At 36.3% G+C, this 25,207-nt stretch overlaps 1 protein-coding gene across 25 annotated transcripts in view; it reads right to left on the bottom strand.

The window, feature by feature from the left end:
- Nucleotides 1-25,207, bottom strand: part of Sorbs2 (sorbin and SH3 domain containing 2) — a 204,465-nt gene that overhangs the window by 22,428 nt on the left and 156,830 nt on the right. For 6 of the 25 annotated variants that reach the window (XM_070016347.1, XM_070016348.1, XM_070016349.1 and 3 more), the window contains 10 exons: nt 25,081-25,164; nt 23,376-23,432; nt 18,632-18,681; nt 16,195-16,373; nt 12,420-14,006; nt 8,507-8,595; nt 7,281-7,327; nt 5,186-5,300; nt 4,973-5,101; nt 1,986-2,186 (listed from right to left, as the gene is read on the bottom strand). In XM_070016347.1, coding sequence (XP_069872448.1) covers nt 1,986-2,186; nt 4,973-5,101; nt 5,186-5,300; nt 7,281-7,327; nt 8,507-8,595; nt 12,420-14,006; nt 16,195-16,373; nt 18,632-18,681; nt 23,376-23,432; nt 25,081-25,164 — 2,538 coding nt within the window. The remainder of the gene's footprint in view (nt 1-1,985; nt 2,187-4,972; nt 5,102-5,185; nt 5,301-7,280; nt 7,328-8,506; nt 8,596-12,419; nt 14,007-16,194; nt 16,374-18,631; nt 18,682-23,375; nt 23,433-25,080; nt 25,165-25,207) is intronic. The other 19 variants (XM_070016353.1, XM_070016355.1, XM_070016363.1 and 16 more) reach the window with 5 other exon arrangements.

Genomic DNA, 25,207 nt, shown 5'->3' with positions numbered 1-25,207 from the left:
TTCAGTCTCCCCTAAAATTCTGGTAACATACCAAGAAACATGCAAGTGTTTTAAAGGGACGTTAAAAACCATTAGTGAGCTCTTCTCTATTTGAAAGTATCAGTCATGAAATAGGACATGTTCAGGGCAATAGCACTGAGAAATTTCCTCTCACTAAGCAAATGACACTGTAGCATGATTTCTAGTTGGACTGAAACCAGTAAGAATTTTTCTCAAATTTGTGGACATAAACTTTTAACTTATTTTTTCTTTTCAGTGAGATTAAAACACTAATTAGTTACTAATGAAATCTGTACCTTCTTATGTTTAAAACCTGGTATGCTAAGAAAAGCTGAAAATATATTTAAACCACATTTGAAATCAAGATAAAACATTGTGTTCTAAATGATTACATTGTCATTGTTAATTAGGCTACATGGTTCTTAATGCTAAGTAATCCCTTGTTTAAACAACTTCCTGACATTTTATAAGAGCTTAGTCACTTGATTTATCTGGCAGGTCTTTTAAGATAGCTGGGTGATGGGTAAGACACATATATACCTGAAGATTCTTATCTTTTCTCTATCAATAGGAATTATTGCAGAAGGATATTGATCTTAAAATGCAAATAGCTCAATAAAGATATATTGACCGGTAAATACTTAAGTATATTTACTGGTAAATATATTTACTGGTAAGAAGATATTAGAGAACTTTACAATAATCAAATAAAATCAGATAGGATGAGACTTTCATTATCTAATGCTGGATGATTGAGGCTGATTACTCCCATCCAAATCTCTGTCTTCAAAGAGGATCAGAATAAGTAAAAATACCTAGATTTAGCTCATTTAATGGAAAAGCACCTCTCTTAAGATTGATTTGTAGATCATTTACTTATGTAAATGAATCTTATCATCTTTCAGGAGTGATTTCCATTACCTAGTATGCTATCTGGAAATGATCTGGGACAAGAAAGGACTTGCTAGCTGGAGATGCATAATTTTTACATCTCTCAGCATCCATGTTACAAACAACTACTATACTATGCAAATTATTAAACTATGTATCTCAGTAGATTTTTTGAGATGTTGGGAAGTAATTCATTGGGAATTTAAATTTTTATGCTATGAAGTTAGTGAGGAGAAAGCAATTACTAAGTACTCTTTAAAAAAATAGGATTCAACAGAAAAAAATAGAAGAAATCTACATAGTGAATGAAGGACAGACTTTTCTAATAAGCAAATTCAAAAAGAAAATCCCCTTTTAAGTTACATCTTGAAGAAAATAACCATCTTTAGTTACAGTTCACGTGAAACAGTAGAATTGGTGGTTCTAAAACAAATGAAATAAGACTGAAAACTTCCAATAATGCACATTTTCATTCAAACTAATAAATAGGTGGAATTAAAGATACGATTTAAATGTTGAGTTCTTGCAAAAGATTCCCAAGACTTCTGTAGAATTTTGTGCTTTTGAGCTATATCATTTTGGAAAATATATTATATGTTCATATATATGTGCATATATGCATATATTTATATGCACATATATACATAATGTATACACATGTTATTTGCATGTGTCCACATATATATTTGTATAATTTGTAACCATATCTATGCAGGGACATAATTACCTTATTTATAAACTGTGGCACAAATAATCAACTTTCAGAAATAACATTGTTTTCTAAAATATATATACACAGAAATATATGTAATGTGCAAGCTGATGAAACTGATGTTTTCTTTACCTCTTTCAGTTTTTTTAACTTGATAATGGAACCATCAAAATGAAGCATTAAACCTTTATGCCAGCACCTATTTGGGCAAAACTAGGTTATACTCACGACGTGGTACTCTCAGGTCTGACTATATAATATATAAATTCCTTTCCTTGCAATAGATATGATATTCTAATCTGATATCCCCAAATCACATGCTGGTTATCTTACTCCAGCCCCCAAGTACTATATTAATTATTGTGATAGAATATCTCCTTACCTTGTTGGAACTCAAGCCATGGATTCTATCACTAGAGTAGCTGTGGGGTATTGGAGGGTCAGGGTAATCATCAGCACCTTTTGTGTTCTTCTTGACCACTTCCACGTAGGAAACTGGGAAGATGCCTTGTCTGTTGGTTCCTGGAATTTTACCTTCATACCAGTTTTGATCAACTCTTTTCAGAAGAATAATTCTATCTCCCTGAAATAAACATTAAGAAAATGCATCATAAATACATAATAATATACAAAGCATAATTTTTATTGTTTTCTCAGAAATAATAGTTTTCTATAGGGAAAGGTTTATACCCTAGTTTTTGTTTAACCAAAGGAACATAAATAAGGGCTAGTGCTTAGTAGAAAAATACAGATGATCAACCACATTCATGCAATTAAGTCATCGAGTCATCACAATAGATTCTTCTCTAATGGTACTCGGTTAATATGAATGGGTTTATACATTTCATACTGGTACTGTATATGATGACTTGCATAAGTTTTTTTTAAAGACTTGGTTTGAAAGATAATAACTTAATGAGCATAACACATTCCTGTTTCGTCCAGATTTGATGGAATGAACCTGTAGCAATTGCTTGAGTCTGAAAATGAGTGGCAGAGGTCAAACCTCTGGTAGAATAAGATTGAAATGTCCATATGCTAACCAGTGATAAAGAGTGAATGGAAAGGATTCAGGCAATATCCATCGCTGTGGCCCAGGACTGACAACCTCCCATCTGCATCAGGAAGGAAGAACACCTTCTGATTGTGTGACGGCCACAACATGACTGTTCACTACGTATTTGAACAGAATCCTTGGCTCTTGCAGTCATAAAACTTTACTCACGGTTCTGCCACCTGTAGCCACCAAATCAATGCTATAGAACATAATTTAAATTTGAACTCAAAACTATGTCTGATACAGAATTAAATCAGCAAATTGCTGCTGAACAGCAAAATTTAAAGCTGCAGCCAAAAAGGATATAGAAGTTGAAATCACTGTATGTCAAATAAGGATAAGGAGATAAATCCAACAACTTCAGGACCAAATGAGACTCTTGTTTAAGGACTACCTATTGAATATTCTCTTTTCTTTTGTTGTCCAAGTTGTGGATATTTTACCTAGTGAGTCCTAATCTCATTAAGCAGAACATACTGAAAAGGAAAAGTGAATTTACACAAATCTTAAAAATTCTTAGTATATTTTAGATATGAGACCCTTGTTTGTTGTATGGCTAGTGAAGATCTTCTCCCAATCCGTGGGCTTTCTATGGATCTTGCTACCTATGTCCTTTGTCATGCAGAACCTCTGCAGTTTCATGCAATCCCATTTGTCCAAACTTTCTTTGATTTGTTGTGTTTCTGGGTCTTTATTAAGAAAATTTCGGCCTGTGCCAAGGAGAACTAGGGTTTCTCCTATTTCATCCTGTAATGTTTTCAGGGTATTTGCTTTGACTTCAATGTCTTTGATCCATTTGGAGTTGATTCTGGTGCAGGGTGATATATAAAGATCTAGCTTTAGTTTTCTACAGGTGATTAACCAATTTTGCCAGCACCATTTACTGAAGAGGCTGTCTTTCTTCCATTCTGTTTTTTTTTTAGCTCCCTTATCGAAGATTAGGTGGTTTTATCTTTCTTGCTGTTGTTTTTAATGTATTTATAATGAACCATGTGGTTTTTTTGTTTCTTTTGTATGTTCTTTCTCTATGGTATAACCCCTGTTTTCACTATATTTGATTCCGGTGCCCTGGATCTGGTATATACATTTTTCTAATTTGAGGAGAGGAAGGGAAATAATAAAATGTTGAAATAAGGATATAAGCTGATCCATTGTAACAATGAGAAGTACAAGACACTATGTTGAAAATGAAAGGGGAGGGAGGAGTTGGGGAGGTAGGGAGGAAAGGGATGGTAGGGGAAAAATAAAGGAGGAAGTAACAATGCTGGATAGGAAATGGACTCATTACCTTACTCATGTAACTCCTCTGTACAGTATTTTTACAATAAAAAATCAATACAAAAATTCTTATTATACCCAAAACAGTCAGTGACAAGGCTGTTTTGGGGTTAAACTGAGAAATCCTTTATTTCTTTGTTTAGTGTTAGTAGTACTTGAAGATCAGACATAAGGCTTCATGCTTGGCAGGCAGGTGTTCTACCACCTGAGTCATATCACTTGTTTTGGTCAGTAATGGGCCTCAAACTTGGGGCCTGGACATTGTCCTTGAGCAAAAGTGCTCTACCACTTTGAGCCACAGGGCTACTTCCAGTTTTCTAGTAGTTACCTGGAGATAAGAGTGTCACCAACTTTCCTGCCTGGACTGGCTTTGAGCTGCGATCCTTAGATCTCAGCCTCCTGAGTAGCTAGGATCACAGGCATGAGCCACCAGAGCCTGGCTTCCATTGTTCTTTTGCTTTTGTTTATTCTTTAAACAGAGTCTCACACTTCTGCCAGGAGTGGTCTTGGGCAGAAATGTTCCTATCTCCATCTTCTGAATATCTGGGATTATAGGTAGGCATCATCATATCTAGGTCTGGAAAAGGCTTTCTTCATAGTATGAAACAGAAGATGGGTACTGCTTATGTCATGCTACATGGCTGTCTATGTTTAGTAGTACAAAAAGGAATGTAGCAGAGAATCAACAGAGTACAATTAGAATTGAAAAGAGAATGAGATGTGGATCCTTTAGGACCACAACTGTGGAATTTGCCTTCCTTTTACCCAGCTAAATATTTGACCTGTAGGCATGGGACATCCAAATGATTCCAATTAATAAAGAATCGTTATTATTTATTATTAATCTGTTCTTACTTTGTGCAGTAGTGATTGACTATTACAAATATATGCCATTGTTTACTAAACAAAATGGCCTATAATTGTTTTTAATTAATTCCCCTGTCCCATGTCTAAAGTAACAAGGTAACTACGATTGTAGTTTCAGAAACCTGCTGTCATTTCAAACACAACTATGAAGAACCCAGTCAGCTTACCTTTCTCAGTGACAGCTCCACATTTGTGTCTGCATTGAAATTGTATTTAGCTATGGCTTCTCCAATCTCTCCAGGCTGGGCTGGGGGAGGGGGTCTTGCAGGCTGTGCTTTTTCAGGAGGGGTGAGTTTCTGCACGGAAAACACACATTGGTCCTTCAACTGGTGGGGATTTTTTGGAAACAATCAGTCAGGAGGGAAGGGGAAAGACCTTACCTCCACGTATGAGATTGGAAAAATGCCTACTCGTCCATAATGCTCTCCCTCATACCAATTTTGATCAATTTTCCTTAGGATGTAGACGGTATCCCCTTTCTTAAAGGACAACTCCCTGAAAGAGATGGGTTAGAAGTGTTTTTGTTTTTTTCCCTCCCTGGATGACTAGCAATTATTCTTAAGATCAGCACCCTCCTTAGATCTGTGTTTGTCTGGGAAATATCCTTCCAACCAGTAACAATCTATTGAGCTCTGTTAGGTGAATTTTTTATCTTGAAAATCCCTCGAATTCACTTACAATATGAAATTAGAAATGACTCAGAAAAGTACAAGCATCATGTTCTGATATAAATCCCAGGCAGTTGGACAGGAAATGTAAAAAAAGAACAGATTATTGCTATTTCATCATTAGTTTAGTAGAAGTGGAAAATGATGGATTCGTCCTATACTGAGTTCTTCCTTTGTCCTGAAGCTAGTTAGTAGAGACTAATCCCATATCGACACACAAATACACGCACATACACATACACACATACAACGCAATCTTTAGATAGTTATAGAAAGGAGTTTTATTCAACATACCAGTTTATGTGTACAATGTGTCCTGATCAGTTCACTCTTCCATCATTCTCACCTGAATTTATCCCCCACCCAATCCCCAAAGTTACTTGGTTCCATTTTCACACAGAGTATTATGATTAAATTCACTCATCCTCTCTCTCCACTCAACAGCTCCTCTCCCCTTCAGCCCTATCCTCAGACCAGATATGGCTCTACTTCCTGGTATTCATTTTGTTACATTGTTCAAAAGGTTTACACTATGGAAATCCACTCCCACAGTATACCTTTAATGTGCCAAAATTCGTAAGAAAGACAAACGCCAGGTAGTCTCAAGGAAAACAAAAACAGAAAAAATTTATTAGTAGATTTTTGAGGTTGAGAGGTATTTGAGGTATTTTGATAAGGAATTACTTTTGTGTGACAGAAAAGATCTTATTCTTTGAAGTGTTTGATGGGGCACAAAGATGAATACCTTTTAAATCCAAACACAGTAAAAAATTCTCATCATCTTTATACATTTTGTTTTTAAAAAATAAAAATGTTTTAATGGTATGAAGCCTATTTTCCATTTTGACTCTTTAGAATACAATAGGTGAATTAGGGACTTTTAAAAATGTAAACTCTAAAGACCTTATTCATTTTGAGTAACACAGACATCAATTTATCACTCTGTCTACATAGTATTCGGTGCCCATGTTCTACCAGGAGACCACTGGCTCCTATTTCATTCTATCATGTGCTCAGTTCTAACCTTCAAACACTTCTGTTAAATGAAAAATTTCCCAAACAAACTGAGTCAGGGAAATAGTGGAGCACAAGACTATGAAAGTAACAGGAAGGAGTTTTGCTCAGAATCTCTGAGCTTTGAGGGCTGAGAGATGGAGATTTCTCTATAGGAATGTCTGAACATTTCCTTATCCATTTCAGAGACCATCTTTGACAGACCTGACAAATAAGTCTCAAGTTTTCTCAGCTATGGTTAATTACTTCCTGTAACTTTATTTTAAATTAATTCTTGACCAAAAACTTTAGAAAAAGAATCAAGAGCTGGTGGCTCGCACCTGTAATCTTAGCTATTTAGGAGGCTGAGATCTGAAGATCATGTGGTTCAAGTGGTAGACTCCAGCTTTGGTGGAAGCTTTGGGACAACACCCAGGCCTTGAGTAAAAGCTCTAGTACCAGCACACACACACACACACACACACACACACACACACACACACACACACACACACACGCACACACACACACTCTAGAAAAAGAGATTTCTTATTTCTTTTTCATTTTTCCTATTTACATTGTGCTCTAACATGCTCATGTAAATTTAAGGCTTAGTGTTTCCCAACTGAATTCAAAATGAAAATAAAATAGTTGCATCTCAATGACTAATTCTGAATGAAGTAATTCAAGTGGAAGATGGAATTAGTGTGAGGTCTTAGCTGTAACCCACTCTATTGTAATACTTACCTCTTGAGGTTTTACCAGCACAGTTAAATCTCACCTAAATCACATGGAAAATGTGTGTCCTACTTACTTCGATGTCTGAGCCTTAAAATCATAAACAGCTTTTGCAGGCAATTTCTGAAAAGAAAGATCAGCAATTAGCACTAGTGTAGAATGCTGATTTCCTACAAGAAAGCATTTCCACATGTGTTAAAGGAAAATGACACCTCAAGGAATAATTAAACCTATGTAGTGTAACTCCTACATTCAATTTACAATTAAAGCAGTGAATTCTAAATCTAGATTTATCAATTATAATATATATTTTAGGAATTAACAGGGACAATGCTATTTTAAGAAAATAAAGTACCTGCTGAGAATTTGGTGAAAAGTATAATTTTGGTAACTATTTTCTTGAGACAGGGGTGGAGGGACCATTGCTCTATGTTCTGTGCTCTGATAGAAGTCTGAGTGTCAACAGAAGGACTAAAAGACATGTGGAGAGCCAGCATCTTCTTCATAAACATTGTGGACATATTAGCCAAGAAATATTAGTTATCATTGGGAGGCCAGTTAGGGGCCAAAAAGTATAGGTGTGATTGTCTTATATCCTCAAGTGAGCACAAGAATCCACACACAGCCAGCTGGCTGGTCATCATTTGGTTACTACGTGACACAAGCTCTGGGGCTCATAAATCTAGTACTTTATGGTTGGTGGCATTTTACCCCATTCTCTGAACTTCAAGAAACCTGGACAGTATCTGACTTTGGGGTTGTCCCTCAGGCACTTCCACACCTGGAAGTTCCTCCTGGAATGGTTATCAGTCCTAGACTGGCTTTCAATGTTGGTTGAACTCTCAGAGCTCCAGGACAGGAACAAATGTTCTGGTACTGGAGGCCACGGACTAAGAGCCAGTTGGTCCCTTTTTTAAGGTATCCTCTCCAATAAAAGCAAGCCAGAAAAATTATTTATATAGAATTTGTATTTGCATCACAGTTGACCTTGAGTTCACTCCTAGACCAGCAGGGCAAGGAGACAGTACAGAGAAAAGCTTTGTGCCATCAGCGATTCAGGATTCTTTACAGCTGTTAACTCTGAGGCCTCAGATGGGCCTCACAGCCCAAACTGAGAAGTGGAGCTGGAGTCAGCTGCCTTCAGGGCTTGGCTCCAATGCCAAGGAAAGCTCTTCCTGGTTTCTCAGCTGTTAGCTACCGTTCCAAACTCAGTTCTTTCCAGGGTTGGGATATATACTGGGCAGGTGAATACCTCATCGTATACATTGTTAGAAGAGATTCCAGTGCTGTGTAATGAGCTACCTCTTTATCTGGAGTTCCTCGTCGGTCCCTCGGCGCACTTTGCCCCAGGTCCGTCAAAACCGATGGGTAACTTCTCAGGGACTCTTGGTCTATTGGAAAGGACAAGACCAATCAGAGGGAATATTCTTTTTTTTTTTTTTTTTTTTTTTTTTTGCACTGAGTACAGATTTCTCAGCCTTTTCCCTGCTCCCCCCTCTCCCCCCCCTCCACCCCGTGACAACGAATTTTTCCTCCACATTTGGAGAGACATCATTGATGAAAATGTAGGTGCAAAAGCCATAGTCAACGATAATGGTGAGATGTAACACACATAAAATGAGAACATTTCAAAAGCAGAGATTCCCAAGGGAGTAGCATTCTTTTTTTTGGGGGGGGGTCAGGTCATGGGGCTTGAACTCTGGGCCGGGGCGCTGTCCCTCAGCTCTTCAGCTCAAGGCTAAGCACTCTACCACTTGAGACACAGCCCCACTTCTGGCTTTTTTTTTGTGCTTATGTGGTGCTGAGGAATCAAACCCAGGGCCTCAGGCATGCAAGGCAAGCACTCTACTACTGAGCCACCTTCCCAGCCCGGGAGTAGCATTCTAATATACATAAATATGATTGCTTCACTGCTGATTGATTGCACTGCAGCAGTGTAGACAGTAAAAGAGATTTTTCAAGTAAAACTTCCTTTTCCATAGTTACCACTTCTGTTTGTTTCATATTTATTACTATTGCTATAAGGATGGAAGATGGAGAATATGGAAACAACAAGAATTTGTAGAAACAGAAATGTTTTGTGGAACAACACTTTAAGCAGATATTAATGAAAGAGATGAATAAATATGATGACGACAAAACCGTGGTTGTTTCTTCCCTTTCTCTCTTTCTCTCCTTCTGTCTTGGCTTCTCCCTCTTCCTCTCCATCTACTTCTCTATTTTTAAAATACTGATTGCGTCTTAAGATGTTTATAGGCTTATGACAAAGAATTTATTTTAAAAAACAAAGGGGTAAACAGAGCCTCCTATCAGTCACCAAATGGTTTATGAATTATTGAGGAGTTTGTTCATCTTAAAGCAGAGTATGAATTATTTCATTACAAAATAATTATTGAATTTTTTTAGCAGCATCTTACTCCTTACCCACTTATATGACTTGTATGTGTCGATGTGTGTAGATTGAAACTATCCCAGCACACTATGCTACAGAAGTTTACTGGTGTAATTGGGTCAGTCGGTCAATTCTTTTATCTCTTTAAAAATTTCTGTTACATTAAATAGCAAGAAATATTAAATAGCAAGTTACATTAAATAGCAAGAAATGAAGCAAACTTTATTTTATATGAAGAAAACACTGTTTAGTGTTTGAGTACTTTGCCTTTATGGAAGAAATTTTTGACTGCTTTTACATGGGATAGCTAATTCTGTCTGAGGTGTTATTTCCAAAGGCTGTAGGTATAGAAAGGTAACATGGTGATGAACATCATTTTCCTTCCTTCCTTCTTTCCTTCCTTCCTTCCTTCTTTCCTGCCTTCCTTCCTCCCTTCCTTCCTCCCTTCCTTTCTTCCTTCCTTCCTCCCTTCCTTTCCTCCCTCTTTCCTTCCTTCCAGTGTTGGTGGTACTAGGATTTGAACATAGGACCTCAAGCTCTCTACCACTTGAGCCACATCACTAGCCCTTTTAGCTTTTAGTTCATTTTCAGACAGTCTTATGCTATTGCCTGATGCTAGTCTCAGGCCCCAATCCTCCTACCTCTGTCTCTAGTCTAGCTGGAATTACAGATTTGAACCACCCCCTGTTCTTTGAGATAGGGTCACACTAACATTTTCTTTTTATTGTAGGTAGGCTTCAACTGAGGCTTCAAAATAAGATCCTTCTATCTCCATCTTCCAAGTTGCTGAGTTACAGGCATGAACCACTAAACGTGTCTTTACAAATGTTTCAGGTGAAATGAGGGCAATTATTTTCATATATTAGAAGATGATGTATGGTACATTTTCACTCTTAGTTACTATATTGTGAATATGAGGTCTTCATAATGACCAAAAATTCTAAATTACTTTTAAGTATTGGAATATAGACTACTTTTACTGGGGTTGAACATAATTACAAAGTAAATATTTTATAAGGAGCAAAATATTCTTTCACTGATTCCTAAGACCTTTTAAGGTCATGTTTCCCTAATATGACCTATCTGTACATAAAAATGAGATGTGACTGATTCATGATATTGGAAAGTTTTTAAAAATTGTATTCGGACCTTCCTCTGAAAATTTCTTATTGTAGAAATTGATTTTAAAGGTTCTAATTTGTTGTTTTTGAAGCATGTTGCATAAATAAAAAAGCAAGGGTAAATACTAACAAAATAAATTTGTGAAATGATAATTAAATTTCTTGTCATATATTATAGAAAGGTGAAATTTAGTTTGTATCTCTTTTTGTCTGCAGAAATTGCTTTTATGATAAGAACTATGAACCAAAAGGGGCTTGAATCACTTTCTTAGTTACCTGCCAATGATGCTATCTTGAGCAAGTTTCTTGTCATCTTTTGGGTCTCAGTTTTGTCAGTTGTTCAACAGAGCACCCCATTGGATTATGCCAGTCAGGGATTATATTAAGGATTATACCTTAATTAGGTAAGGTAGATAAAGTACTTGGTTGTACCTGGCATATAGAAACTTTCCTGGATTGTGTGTTCTAGCCACCTCTAATTGACATGCTACACAGGGCACTTTAAGAATGAATGGAGCCTGTAGCTGGTGGTTCACTCTTGTAATCCTCACTCAGGAGGCTGAGATCTGAGGATCGCAGGTCAAAGCCAGCCCAGGAAGAAAAGTCTGAGAGACTCTTATCTCCAATTAACCACCAAAAAATATGAAGTGGTGCTATGGCTCAAGGGTAGAGCACTCTCCTTGAGCTGAAGAGCTCAGTGTCAGCGCCCAGGCCCAGAGTTCAAGTCCCATGACTGACAAAAAAAACCAATGAGTGGAATAATTGGATAAAATATTGGAACAGCTTATGTTTTTAAGTTATGTAAAGTTCAAGTAAACATCTCCACGTTTGAATTACTATGTGGCTTTGCATTGGCATGTTGACATTGACTATGACAATGTAGTTGAAAGTCACCTTAACCTAGACATTTTCAAATTCCAATGTACAAATTATTTTAGCAGAAATAAAAAATTAATTGAGTAATGGAAAAGAAGAGAAGATGGATACACTGAATGATGGAAATGAAACTTTTATATGTACAGCTTAAAGAAATAGTCACAAAAATGTTATCCCAATTGTGTTCTTTAAATGGAGAAAGAATAACATAAATTCTAATCTCTTTGGTGGCTCATCAATCACAAATCACAGATTCAGTTTTGTTTGCTGGGTATTTTGAGGCTGTATCTTCTTTTTTTTTTTTTTTTTTTTTTTTTAAATTGGGCTGTATCTTCTACATAGAACATGAACAAACTATTCGAGTCAATGGGAATAAAGATTCAAAGGTAAAAAAACTTTACGTTAAGTGTTTTTCTTTTCATTTTACACTAAAAAAAAAAGATTTGTTGAGGCTACTGACATGTTGTTATAGTGTCTGTCTCGAGATAGTCTTTTTTAATGCCATAGATAATTTAATTTGTTGTCTGTATGTACCTGTCATCTTAACCCTAACATTAAACTACAACATGGTTTTCCCTTCATTTTGGAATGAGGAAAATGTTTCTGAATTGATGATCACTGTAAACTACAGTGAAGTCTGACCATCACATGGCAAATGAGAAATATTCAGTAAGACAAGTTAGCACAAGAGCATTTGCTTTGTGACACACAAACATGTCAAGGGGTCTCACAGCTCAGGAATGATGAAGATGCACGAATGAAAAAATGGAAGAGCTGGAGAGGGAATAGCTGAAGGACAAGAATAAAGAAAGAAAAGCTCATCCACCTTGGAAACTCAGTGCACACTCAGGGTCCTGGTGGTGGTAATTGATGGTTGTGTCCACTTCTTGGAAAGAGGCACTGCTAGGCATTCGCTCGCAATCATTTGGGTACAATGGACAATGGATAGCACCATCTCGAGACAGGGGGTGGAAAGGCTGGTGGGAGGGGCTCCTTCTTAGAACTTTTAGGGAGGAATTCCTTTCAGGAATGTCTGGTAGCAGTTCACTGATGAGACGATGCAATATACTGTTATCTGGCAAACTTCCTCTTCTCTTTTCGGCTTTGATTTGGTCGCAGATATCTTTAAGGGCAGAATCCAGAGCCTCAAACACAGAGGCTTTGCATTTGGCCTTTTCAGCTTGCTTTTTGGGAGTTACATTTTTTTTCCTCCTGAAAGGCACAGGGCTGACCAGAAATGCAAGTTTAGACAAGCCAGGGTCCATGTCTTGTCTTCTGGGTGGTTCGATGTTTTCATGTTTGGCTCTTTCGTGTTTTAGCATGGTGGTGAATCGAGTGTAGGAGGCGGGGCACCGGCCTTTGCAGGAGCTGATGAGGTGCCGGTGATGGTGGTGGTGGTGGTGATGGTGGTGGTGATGGCTGGATCCGTAGAAACTTTCCGAGGAGGTGAAGGAGAAATGATCAAAGTCACTCTCGCTGCAGAAGGAGGACCCTTCCACGTGAATGTAGTCACTGTGGTCTGACACGACTCCATCCTGGTCACTGTCTGAGAACTCGACGTGAGCCCTGGGCTGTTCGTCGCTGGTGACTTCGATGTGAACGGGCACCAGGGTTTTCGACGGGTAGCTGCGTTGAACCTGCGAAGTGTGTCTGCTTGGAGTGTCTTCTTCCAGCAAAGACTCGATGGAAAACCGCCTTTTGGGACACAGACCATTCTTTTGGGGCTCTAGGGTTATGGGAGACAACGTTTCATCTCCTAAATTTGGCATCGATTTGGACTTTTGGATCAACTTCTCAAATTCGGAGATGCGGGTGGGTACCATGTCCCTGGGCACCTCCTCCGTGGAAGACTGGCTCCATCCCTGCAGCAGGCCCTGCAGCTGCCGCTCCTTTTCGTACTGCAGGATTCGCGACTTCACAGAGCAGATCACCTCCGAGTTCATCAGATCCTTGCGGTTGATGCGATGCATCTTCTTGTACATCTTGAGGAATCCGGGGGCATTGTGCGCCGCCCTGTGCCTGGTCCTTGGCCTGCCATTACCATGACCCTCTTGGATGTAGGGAGATGCCCATGCCCCTGAACCGTTGTCCTTGGAGTCTTCTTCGCAGAGAAGGGAGCCCATACTTTCTGATTTGATTTTGGGGTCTGGAAAGCTATCACAGTCATCATTTAAGAGGTCGTCACAGCTCCGGGATTTGATTTTGGGGGACACCGTTTCTTCGGTGCTGCTCCAGATCTCTGCATTTTGTCGGGCCATCTGCCAGCCGTTCTTGAAAGTGATGGCCCTGGGAGAGTCCCGGGGGACATCCAAGTGCTGTCTATACTTGCTACAGTACTCTAACTCACTGCAGGGGGCGCCGTTGAGCCCTGAGTAACTGCAAAGGGATGGACATAGGTTGCTATCATCCCCACCTTTCAATCCAGAGCAGCATGGCAGGAAAGAGACATTGGGAGAAGTTAAAAGGTTCACCAAGAGAGGAGAGCGTGTCAGTATCAGACAGCATAGCAAAGAGAAGGCAGTTAGTGTGGTATACTCTAGACATGATTGTTAACACACCGGAGAGTGGGGGAAAAAAAGTCTAATTCTAAGGCAAGCTTGTACTTTTTCAATGAAGATAGCTCTGCAGAGTTCAAAGTCAGCATATAATGTACCAACATGCCACCAGGAGCCAGTACACCTAATTCGTATTGCATAGTTCTTGTATCTCTCCATCAGCATGGTGGGCAGATCATAGCACCTCTTAAACAGATAGTATGATGAGATAGAAGTTTCAAGGCTTAACAATTAAATTAAATAAGGATAGGATTTGTGGTTCATTTGACTTAAGTAGGTAATTTGAAAATTTACATTTAACAAATTGTAATTATAATAATTTTCCTTGGATTGCCATATGACAAAAGGATTTTGTCAAAATTCGGTAATAGTTACGATCAATCGTTTTTCCTGGAAAATAACTCTGGCCTCTTTAAACAAAATACTTTTTGTAAGTTGTTGATACCCAGCCTTTTATTGCATATATTATTCACATAAAGATAACTAGACAGAATGTAAAACTATCTGAGGTAAATGCATCATGCTTTCTTTCTCTATTTTCTTAGAATCATTTGCAATTGGATAATTGGAAACCAAACTAATAAACTAATTGAGATAAAGCCAAATTTTACATCAACTTAGATTATCTGTGGAAATATTCTTTTGCTTTGCATAGTTAAGTAATAATGGAGAGACTAAATCACATGTCTCGAGATTGCTTCCTCTTAGCAATAAAACATAGGGGAGGAACATATCTAATAACAACTTAAGAGTTAAGATCTTCCCGGAATTCTTCAAAGTATGTAAGCACATTAAATAGATATATAGTGTTTGGGAAAGGAAGTTGACTTGATACTCCTTACGATAAAATAGTTACCCAAATTCGTCAAAATCCTTTTAACTTTTGGGTGGTATCCAAGAATAATAAATCAATACGATTTCATAACCAACTAGTTACTTTAAAGCATAGGATCTAATAAAAGAATCACTGTTCATGAAGAAAGGTATAAAGAATGATCTCACTAAAGAATGAGTCTTATTCTTTCTGACCATCCAGTTACTACTCAGAGCTTTGACCAGGCCTTAGGAAATCTCAGCTTCTTTCACCTACCCAGAGTCTGTCCACCACAACTAGTCTATCTCTCACCCATGAGATAGCCTGGTTACCTTTAACTATCATGTAATTTGTTTGTCTAACATTGGTATGTGGAGCTGAATCTGTCTTAGTTTATGGAAACTTCCGTTAGTGTACATTTTCTGCACACATTTTAAAATTCTTTTTTCCTTTTATTTCAGCTTCAAGAGACTGGAAAAGATTGGAGAATCCCAAAATTTGAAGGACCTTAGATCCACAAAGATGGAAGTTCAATTCTCACCCTCCATCTCAGAAATCTCCAAGGCAATAATGCACTCAATGATCCTCTAGTGACATGCTCCCTTTCCTTAGCTTACTACATTTCCAAAGAGGAGACAGATCAGCCAGGAAAGTGGCTTGTTGGCTTCTAAATTTTGTAACTGTGGCTTAAAACCACTTATTTCACACTATTGTGAGTTGACCACATGTTAGATGGCTCTATGTAGAAATTCTAATATAGATAAATAAAAGTGGATCAGAATATAGACTGAATAAAGAAATGACTTTGAATAGATGAGAAAACTCCCATCTACAGTATAAAGAAACCAATGAATATGTTAGGCAATAACTTTCTCTGTTACTACTTAAAATTCTTAGCTCAGAAATTTAATTCATTTGCTACTATAGAAACATAAGAAAATTTCAGCTATTTCTAAATGCTCATAAATGTCATCCTTATGTATGTGACTAGTTATTTCATATTTTGACATTGTTTAAAAAAAACTAGTTGGGGGACAAAACATTTACAGATGTTAGTCCAAGTCCTTGAAGCTACACAAGTAGCTCGTCAACTAGAATCTGTTACATTATTCAAAACATATAGGTAAAAAAGATAGGTAAAGGAGCACATATCATTGCTACTGGATCGGCTCTCCCGACTGTAGTCTAAATCTAGAACTAGAACATTGCTGTGTTCATTCATTCTTGCTCACCTTTTGCTCTTGAGGGAGAGGAAGGAGAAGAACTAATAAAAGACTTGGTAAGGGTGGCGCTTGATCCTGGGAGGTCCCGATCTGCGCTGGTCCTGCTTTGCTCTGCTAAGCCCCTAGGGGGCCCCACTGTAGGCTCGCTCTTCCTCCGTTTCCTAAAGTCACTGGCCATGCTTGCAGAACTGAAAGAGGAAGTCAGCATCAGTGTGTTCACAAGGGGAGGAGAGGGTAGGTTAGCATGTGCACTAGAAAGACCTGTGGGATATGCTAGAGTTGGTGGTGTCATCTCCCAAACCTCCACTCCCCCAAACTTCCTGTGTTTTGAAGGACTCAACATGATCTTATTAGAATTCAATTGTTTTTTTTTTTTTTTTGGCATGAGGTATGATACATTGTGAACTATATAAGGAATTCTATTTTTTAAAATGTCTTTTAAAGATTTTTATTTTACAGACATAGCTTTTTTTAAAAAAGCAATTTCAAGCTTTTAGAAAGGTTGCCTGGCATGTATAGGCCCTCCATATCTGTGGGTTCTGAATTTATAGACGTAATTGTAATTGGAAATAATTTTTAAAAATTGCATCTGTACTTATTTGGGCAGTACTCCCTAAGAAATACAATATAACAATGATTATATCATTTTACCATATTCACACTGTATTAGTTATTATAAGTACAAATATTTATTTCCAGGTATACTATAAAATGTGAGCAGGTTGTACAAATATTATGGTAGTTATTTAAGAGACTTGAGCAGCTGTAGATTTTGGTATCCTTTGAGTTCCTAGATCCATCCCTTGTAGGTATCAAAAGACAATTATATAGAGAATCTTTCTCTCTCTCTCTCTCTCTCTCTCTCTCTCTCTCTCTTTCTCTCTCTCTCTCTCTCTCTCTCTCTCTCTCTCTCTCTCTCTCCTGTGCACCCTTTTCTCTGTTATTTACATCTTATATGATACTTTTGGGACAACGGGTGAATCTATTTTTGACTTGTCTTTATTTAAATCTAGAGTTTACACAGAGATCATGCTATGTACTACACATCCTTGCAGATGTTGGAGTAACATTCTTTTATTTATAATCATGAAAAAGCTGGTGATAAAGTAAATGATTAAAAGATCCCTTTTACCCAGTTTGTATAAAATGATGTTGATGGTCTAAAATGGCAGAGAGTGAGTATCATAACATTTAGGGAAAACATTTATGAGCAAAGGGATCCACTGTACATTGTACTGTCTGAGAAATCCTTGGATTGGATAATGGAAACAATAATGATTTATGTAAACAACGTAAGGACACTGGGTAGTGTGTTACATGCTGTCTTTATATTTTCATCTTATTTAGCATCCTATGAAGATTATCACATGTCTGCAAATGAGCACATGAAACACACATGCCTGATAGTACAGAGATAGAGCCAGACCTCTTTTTAAAGAGAATGCTGCAGCTCCCACACATGCATTTCCAAGGTTATCCTGCCATGGGAAGGTCACTGTGTCCTCATAACAATTATTAAGTCAGATCAAAACACTAGAGTTCAAACATTTCAAACATTTTTCGGTGCATGCAGAGATGCAAAAGGCAACATGAATTTCTTCTCCCATGATATTAATGTAAGTGGATAGCACATATGAACTCAAATTGTAAAGGGCTGAGTTCACCAAGTTTACTATTTGGATTGCTAAAAATTTACAGAATGGTAAATTTATGTGATAGAACTTTTTCTCAATGATACAATATGTCTAAGTTTGTTGTTTAATACTGTTATTGGATGGTATCTGAATTTGGTAATATTTTCAAGTCAGTGTGACATTGAAAGTATAGTAACACAATTTAGTCAGAATCTGAATGTACTTCAAACTACCTTGGTTCAATTCTGTTTTACCTCTCTCTAGCTATGTAAACTTGGGTTACTGAGTCTAAGAGTTAAGGTTCTTTAGAGACCAGTAGCAACAGTGATATTTAGATCATAGTAGTGTTTTTGGACTGAATCATGTCTAAGCTTAAAATGCTTAGTAGATAGTAAGACATTATTTATTGCTAGTAAAAGCACTTGATTTATGTGGTCAGAATATAATTAATAAGTATGCACATAACAGTTTCTATAAAAATTTTATAAGTATATTATTACCTAACAATTACCTGAAAATTACTTATTATTACTTATCATTTCCATTAGAATGAAAGAACACTGGGTATATCAGAGACAAGAAAAGGAAAATTTCATTCATTTGGAGAGGAATTCATAATTATTTCACTTATTTTTATAAATTCTTGAATATTATATGAAGTAATATGTGAAAATAAATAAATCTCATGAATTATGGCATTTAAAATAAAAATGAATATGTCATTTCACTGTCATTGCACTGAGTGAAGTCAATATTGAAAGAGAAGCTACTGACTTTGACTTTTCTGGTTGTGAATGTACTGAGATTCTTACCTACTTGGCCTTTCCAAGCTTCTGTCTATAGAGGACTGATATACGGAGGCCTGTTAAGATAGAATAATAGATCCATGAGTTATTGCAATGGCAATTTTCACTTGTCTGACAACATTAGGTTAGATTGCTGACAGAAATGTTACAAACATCAAGATTACAAATAACATTTATTACTATTTTAAAGATATCTTCCCAAGGAGAAACTGTGCAACCTGATTTCACTTTTTGTCCTGTCTTTTTTTCTTTTCTGATACACTAAATTGCATTTCTCCATGCAAAACAAGCTAATCACATCCCAACAATTCACCGACTAGAAGAAAAAAGAAAAATGAGCATTTTCTCAGGAATACTGAATTGAATAAAGAGTGAAGATATTCTATACCACTGACTCAAAAACTTTGCTCATAGACTGATGGGAGGTGGAAATACCATACATAAATGAGTGTTTTTTAAAATATATTTTCCTTCACCATTAAATCTTTTTGAAATATAAGCCTTTATAATTTTGTTCTTATTGTGGGGAGTTATCTTTAAAATATAACATATAAATAAACTTGTGATACCTTTCATCTGTCAATGGAGGCTTGATATTTTAATAAAACTTAACAGGATCTGTCTAAAATAAACTCTAGAATATAACAAATTATGACCTCTTCAAATGATACTTAAACATTTCCTCTATTCTGGGCAGTACATTAAAACGCAGAGCATACAAAACTGATAGAGGTATGTAGTTTTCATTTCCCATGAGCTCCACTGGGCCAATTGTTGAGGTATCTAAGATGAGAGGGCTGGTGTTGAGCTCCTCTACATATTGGAGCTGACAATATATGATGTGAGTATCTGTGCTTCAGTCCAGGATGCAAAGGGAAAGGTACACTGACCAAATACACCTTGGGCTTTGATCATAGTCATTGCTCAGTTCATCATGATAGACCAATTGTGCCTTGTTAAAAAACTGAAACGTTAGTTTGAAAATGTTTATCTACGGAAAGTTAAAAACTATCAGTTAGAAAGGGGCAATTTCTCAAAACTTATCTTAAATTTTTACCACACATACACATTTCACAGAATATTATAAGTTATATAAAGGCAGTTAATCCTCACTGTACAAGCGACTTCATAATTATTTCTATTAAATGCCAAATCAGTATCAATTAGTGTCAATAAATCAAATTAGTACCAGTTAACCAAGTAAACATTAGCGTGTAAATTTGAAATTTTTTATGCAGTTCAATCTGCCAAGCACCCTAATGGATAACTCTAAAGTTGCATCTACTAACTGGCATCTGAATTTGATTCTATTTTCCTGAATGAAAATGCAACCTTTCCAGAGACAAAGAAAGACCTCTCACAGGACAAGGGCCTCCTCGTTTTAGACACAAGAAACATATTTAGTTCCTAGATAATGTTAGACTATCAGGTTCTCAACAAATAAGAAATTAGAGGAAATGATCTGCTGGTAGGATAAGTTTATGTGATTATTTTAAGTTGCTAAATAAATTAAAATAATTAGCACACTGTGAATTAGACACTAGGAAGGAAGAAAAACTTAAATAAGAAAGGAAACAATCAAGTTAAAAATAAAAAGATATATTATGATTTAGAAATTTTAATTCTATATCTTTGCAGAAGAGCAACACCAAGAAGTTTCAGAACACGCCATTGGTGTGTATCAGAGTTGTCATGGGAAGCCAAACAAACAGCTCATCACCAAAAAGGCTCTAGTTCAGACTCCTCTTGTAACACCTCTAGAGAGATTAGAAATTCTGACTTGTCCATTTGTGATGAGGTTGAGCAATAGTATAATATGAAATAAAATGTTGTGTAGAGTTGTTAAGTCAATTGCATTTTTCTTTTAGCCTAGTAAACTCCAATTATTCATTCTGTGCTGGTTCTCACACACAAAAGAAATGAAAACTTGTTTGTTATTATGCATACATACAGAAAGTTCAGTATTAAATTTTACTAAAAGCATAGATTGATGACACAAAAATAACATAGAACTTCCCAACATAGAAATTATCTCCAGTAAAGAGGAAGTTTGTTTACCCCTGATTTTTCTCCTGAGTATTGACATATTACTATTATTTTTAACACATCCACCATGCCATTTCAGTAAGGTGTAGATACTGAATCACTGTAAAATAATTATGTGATTAAGCTCTCTTTAGAAGTTCTTAACTTTTCATTAGCATAAGTGTTTCAGTTATATTGATGCATTAAAAAGTATGATGTTTGTGACATATTCCAGTCACTTGATAAATAGTAGTTGAGCTAATCTTTGCCAGAAAAGACTATCAAAGAAGAAAAATGGAAATATCTTATGGGAATATATTTGCTTCCATGTTGAAAACCATGATCTTAAATAAATAACATAGATAATGTGTCATTAAAATCATAAAAATGTCTGTCCCAATTCTTAAGAGATAATGAAAAATAGTTTAAATACCAGTAAAGGGCTCTTGGACATGATTATTTTTGCCATTACTGAACATTAAAGAATGTGCCAAATTAAGTTTCTCCTGTTTCAATGCTTAAGAATTATTGTTCAATTTTCAGTTTCAAGATTCATTTCACATAAATTCAGCAGAGAAAGTATTAAGTAGTAATTTGTTTGAGAAAGCTCACGCTCTAAATCTTTTGGATGAGGTTAAAAATGGTATAAAGAAAATTGCAATGAAAAACAGGCTGAGAGGTCAGTACTTATTTTCTTGGCAACTATCTTACAATGATTTTGGACATGTTTCTTAAAATTGTTAAGACACACCTGTTTCAACTAGCAAATGAGTGAATGGACATAATGCTTTCTAAATTCAATTTCCATTCTCAGTGAGCCCACAGTTTTCACTGTGATTTAAGCTCACACTTGCTAGGAAGGTGCTCTACCATTTGAACAGCACTGTTTCTCGCCTTTTTCCCGATTTTTCTTGCTTTAGTTATTTTTCAGATAGGATCTTTCAGTTTTGACAAAGTTAGCTTAGAGTCTTGATCCTCTGAGGATCAAGGATCCTCTTGATCCAATAATTTTACATCCTAGAAAGATTTCACCAAAATACCTGAGAAAAATGTCATACTAAGTTGAATTTCAAAATAAATTCTTTAAGTTATATTCAAATGCTGAACTGATAGCATTTCTTCATATAAAAAGATAACATACAGAGTAGAATTGTGTGTTTTATTTAATTTTCTCTAGAGAATATGCTAGAAAACAAAATATAAGCCTAGAAAAAAAGGAATAACCCAGATTGCTCCTTATTGTTCCATTTTACGTTTTATTTAATACTTTTTTTATTTAATTGCTGGCTACTTCTTTGTTTCAACACACTCTGATTCTTATTACAAGGATATAATTTGGAATTGTAAATGGGATCTCTAGAAATTGAGGTTGTTTGTCAAGGCTTGCAATTCCAGAGATTAACACTATGTGTCAGTTCTCTTCCTACAACGTAAGTTTTCAATTAGTTTTGTTTCTTAGTTGTACATATTTAATCGAGTGAGGTCTTTTTTTCGTGTAGATGTTCATGTGCTGCATTAATTTAAGACAATAGAGCAAATAGTATGAAAAATAAGTTTGTTCCAGTTGCTCCTATCCTAGTTGCTTCTGAGAGATCCCACAAAGAAGACTTTTTTACATGAGAGCTAACAAAACAGCACCATTTTTACTTTGTCTTCTAATAGCTGTGTATTTTTAAAAATAATTTTCCTATTTTCTTTGTAGACATCAGTGTTTGATTCAGGACCATTTCTGGGATTTATTTTCAAATTCGCTTTGCCTATTGCAAATTAGGCAAACTTACATGAACTGGCATAACTGTTTTCACTTAGCAATTTGGCAAAAACATTCTTTTGTTATTATTGTTGTGGGCTTGAACTAGGGGGTTGGGTGCTCTCCTTGAGCTCTTTTTCTCAAGGATTGTGCTCCACCACTTTGAGTCATAGCTCTATTTCTGGCTTTTGAGTGGTTAATTGAAGATAAGAGTCTCTCTGGGACTTTTCTGTCTGGACTGGCTTTGAACCATGATCTTCAGATCTCAGCCTCCTGAGTAGCTAGGATTACAGGCATGAGCCACCAGCGCCTGATGGCACAATCATTCTTAAGTAGAGATTTAAAGTAAAATTTATCACATAAACCAGTGATGATATGCTAGGACAGCTTCCTGAATTACAGAATGTAGGGAGATTAGTGATGTCTGTCAAAGGTGGGGACTTGGGACATTGTAACACCTGCCAGGTATTTGTCATCCCTATTCTTGAATGATAATAAAACTCACAAGTTATAAGTATTTAGGAAAATGAAAGAATAAGTACACTTTTTAGGCAAATGTAGGGCATGGCATCTAAGAACCTAAACTCTAATCTATATGGCCCTAAACTTGATAATGAGGTGGCTTTTAGCTTTGTAGCTGTAATTTACTCAGTCTAATAAAAAAGCGGTTTATATCCATATATATATATACTGATACTACTGAGTTTTGATTTTCCTAGAACTGAATATGAAAGCTGCATTAAATAGCTTAATTAAAACTCATAGCTAGAACAATTCTTCACCTAACATTCAGAAAAAGCCAATCTGTTTGGAATAAAAAATGTGTAAAGCTACAGTGGACACAACACAATGATACAAAGACAGATTTTGAAAACTAACTGAGACATTACAGCAGACTATAAAACATGAAGCTCAGATTCACAATAACAGCCCCTCCGGAGAACTCTGAAAAAAGAGAGAATAAGTTGTTTTTACCTCATTGGAAACACCAGGAGAATGATCTTGAACATAGTCCAGAGCCTTTTTAGGAGGCTGGGTGGAGACGGAACCACATAAGCAGAAGTTCAGAGATGGAATGGAGGAGAATCAATGGCAGCAAGGAGTGAACATGGAGAGAAGGTGACAACAGTTAGAAATTGAGTGTTGAGAGCATCAGATACACATACAGAGGAACACAAATGGAGCAAAATGGGGTAGCCTAAGAGGAAGAGTACAGTGTTTGTAACTATTCTCAAGCACTGGGCAAAATTGCTGGTGTTTGATTAGTATATTTATAAAACTCATCTCATCAAATAAAAAAATGAATACTCCTAGGCTTTGGCCACAGAGGGATGCAAGTACATTAAAGAAACATTAAAGGAGCAAGTGGAGAGCATGCTAGTCAGTTTCCCTTGTGTGGCTGAAAATGATGATAGAAAATGAGAATCCTTTAGGCTCAGTGCAGAAATTGGCATAGTCCCTATAGACTCTGTCATCAGTAACAACACATATAAAACAAAGCAATGCAATGGATTCCCTCTGAAATAAAATGCATTGATAGTGATACTAGGATACAACTTAGAGAAAAATAAGAGTAATATTTCTCTTATTAAGTTCTTTGTTTATATTTGTTTATAATCATGTTTGATTCAGTTTGACAAAATGTAATGAATCTAGACAAATGTCTTTACATTTTTAATGGATAAAACCCATAACTACCCAGTATGTAACAAATGATCAGAACAAAGTATGTATCTTAAAAGTATATCATGGGGTCCAGGAATGATCAGAAACCTCTGACTTCTACTCAAAATTGCTTTACAGTGTAGTTGACACGTTTTGAACAGTTGAAACCTTATAAAACATGTGACTGACACATCAAATTCACTGCTTTTGGCAGGTATAACTCCACACTAAAGGGAGTTGTAATTTCAAGCTTGAGACCAAGCAATTACCCTAAGGTTCAATCAGGAAATTTTCTCTGGTGGGGGTCTGGGAATAATATAATAATGGCTTTCACTACTAAGACTAGAAATAAAGTTCCACAGGAGTTTCTGTTTTTTTTCTTTCTTTATATTCTTATTGTTAAATCTGATATTTTATAGTAGGAATAATCTGGTAGTATATTAGAGTGATAATTGCCCAAAAGGTGGGTTTTTTTTGTTATCATTAATGGTTTTTAACAGGCTTATGATTAACTTCTCATTTTGTGAGTTACAATTTTGGGCAAATTTCTTGATCCCTTTTGGTCCACTTTATTCTTATTAGAGTATTAATCTAGTGAATCAGAACCAAGCCCAGTACTCTCAAGTGGTTTGGTGATTCCTTAGCACATAGTAACCATAGTAATTATTATAAATGGCCATGGCTTATTGTTTGAAGTAGACCAAAATGAACTGTAAACACATACCCATTTTCTATAAAGTTTTAATAATTCCTAAATATTCCAAGAAAGAAAGTACCTTAACATGTTAAATTTGCAATTAATTAGATATAAAGTAATTCCAATTGTGATTTGGTAAAGCCATATACGAGATGTGAGGCCACGTCGACTCATCAAAGCAGAATGATATTTGTGTGCATTTTCTGGGATCAGCTCTTTTCTCTGCATGACACACCTCCCTCTTCCAATAACGATATATTTAAAAAGCCAAACAACATTCTCCTATTTGTCTTATAGTAATAGGCTAGCCTCACTTACCGGGCGTCCAAACTCCAGTTCTGAAAAGAATTTATACCAGGGCTCATTTTCTAAATCTATGTCATCTGGATTTATGCGATCAGTCTAGAGCAGATGTGAAGGAAAAGGGAAGGAAAAGGCACACTGA

This window comes from Dipodomys merriami, unplaced genomic scaffold (genome assembly GCF_024711535.1).
Source record: "Dipodomys merriami isolate MVZ:Mamm:240054 unplaced genomic scaffold, mDipMer1.0.p SCAF_12, whole genome shotgun sequence".
Lineage (NCBI taxonomy): Eukaryota > Metazoa > Chordata > Mammalia > Rodentia > Heteromyidae > Dipodomys > Dipodomys merriami.
The sequence above is the reverse complement of the archived record's forward strand: the minus strand, read 5'-3'. Positions and strand labels throughout refer to the sequence as shown.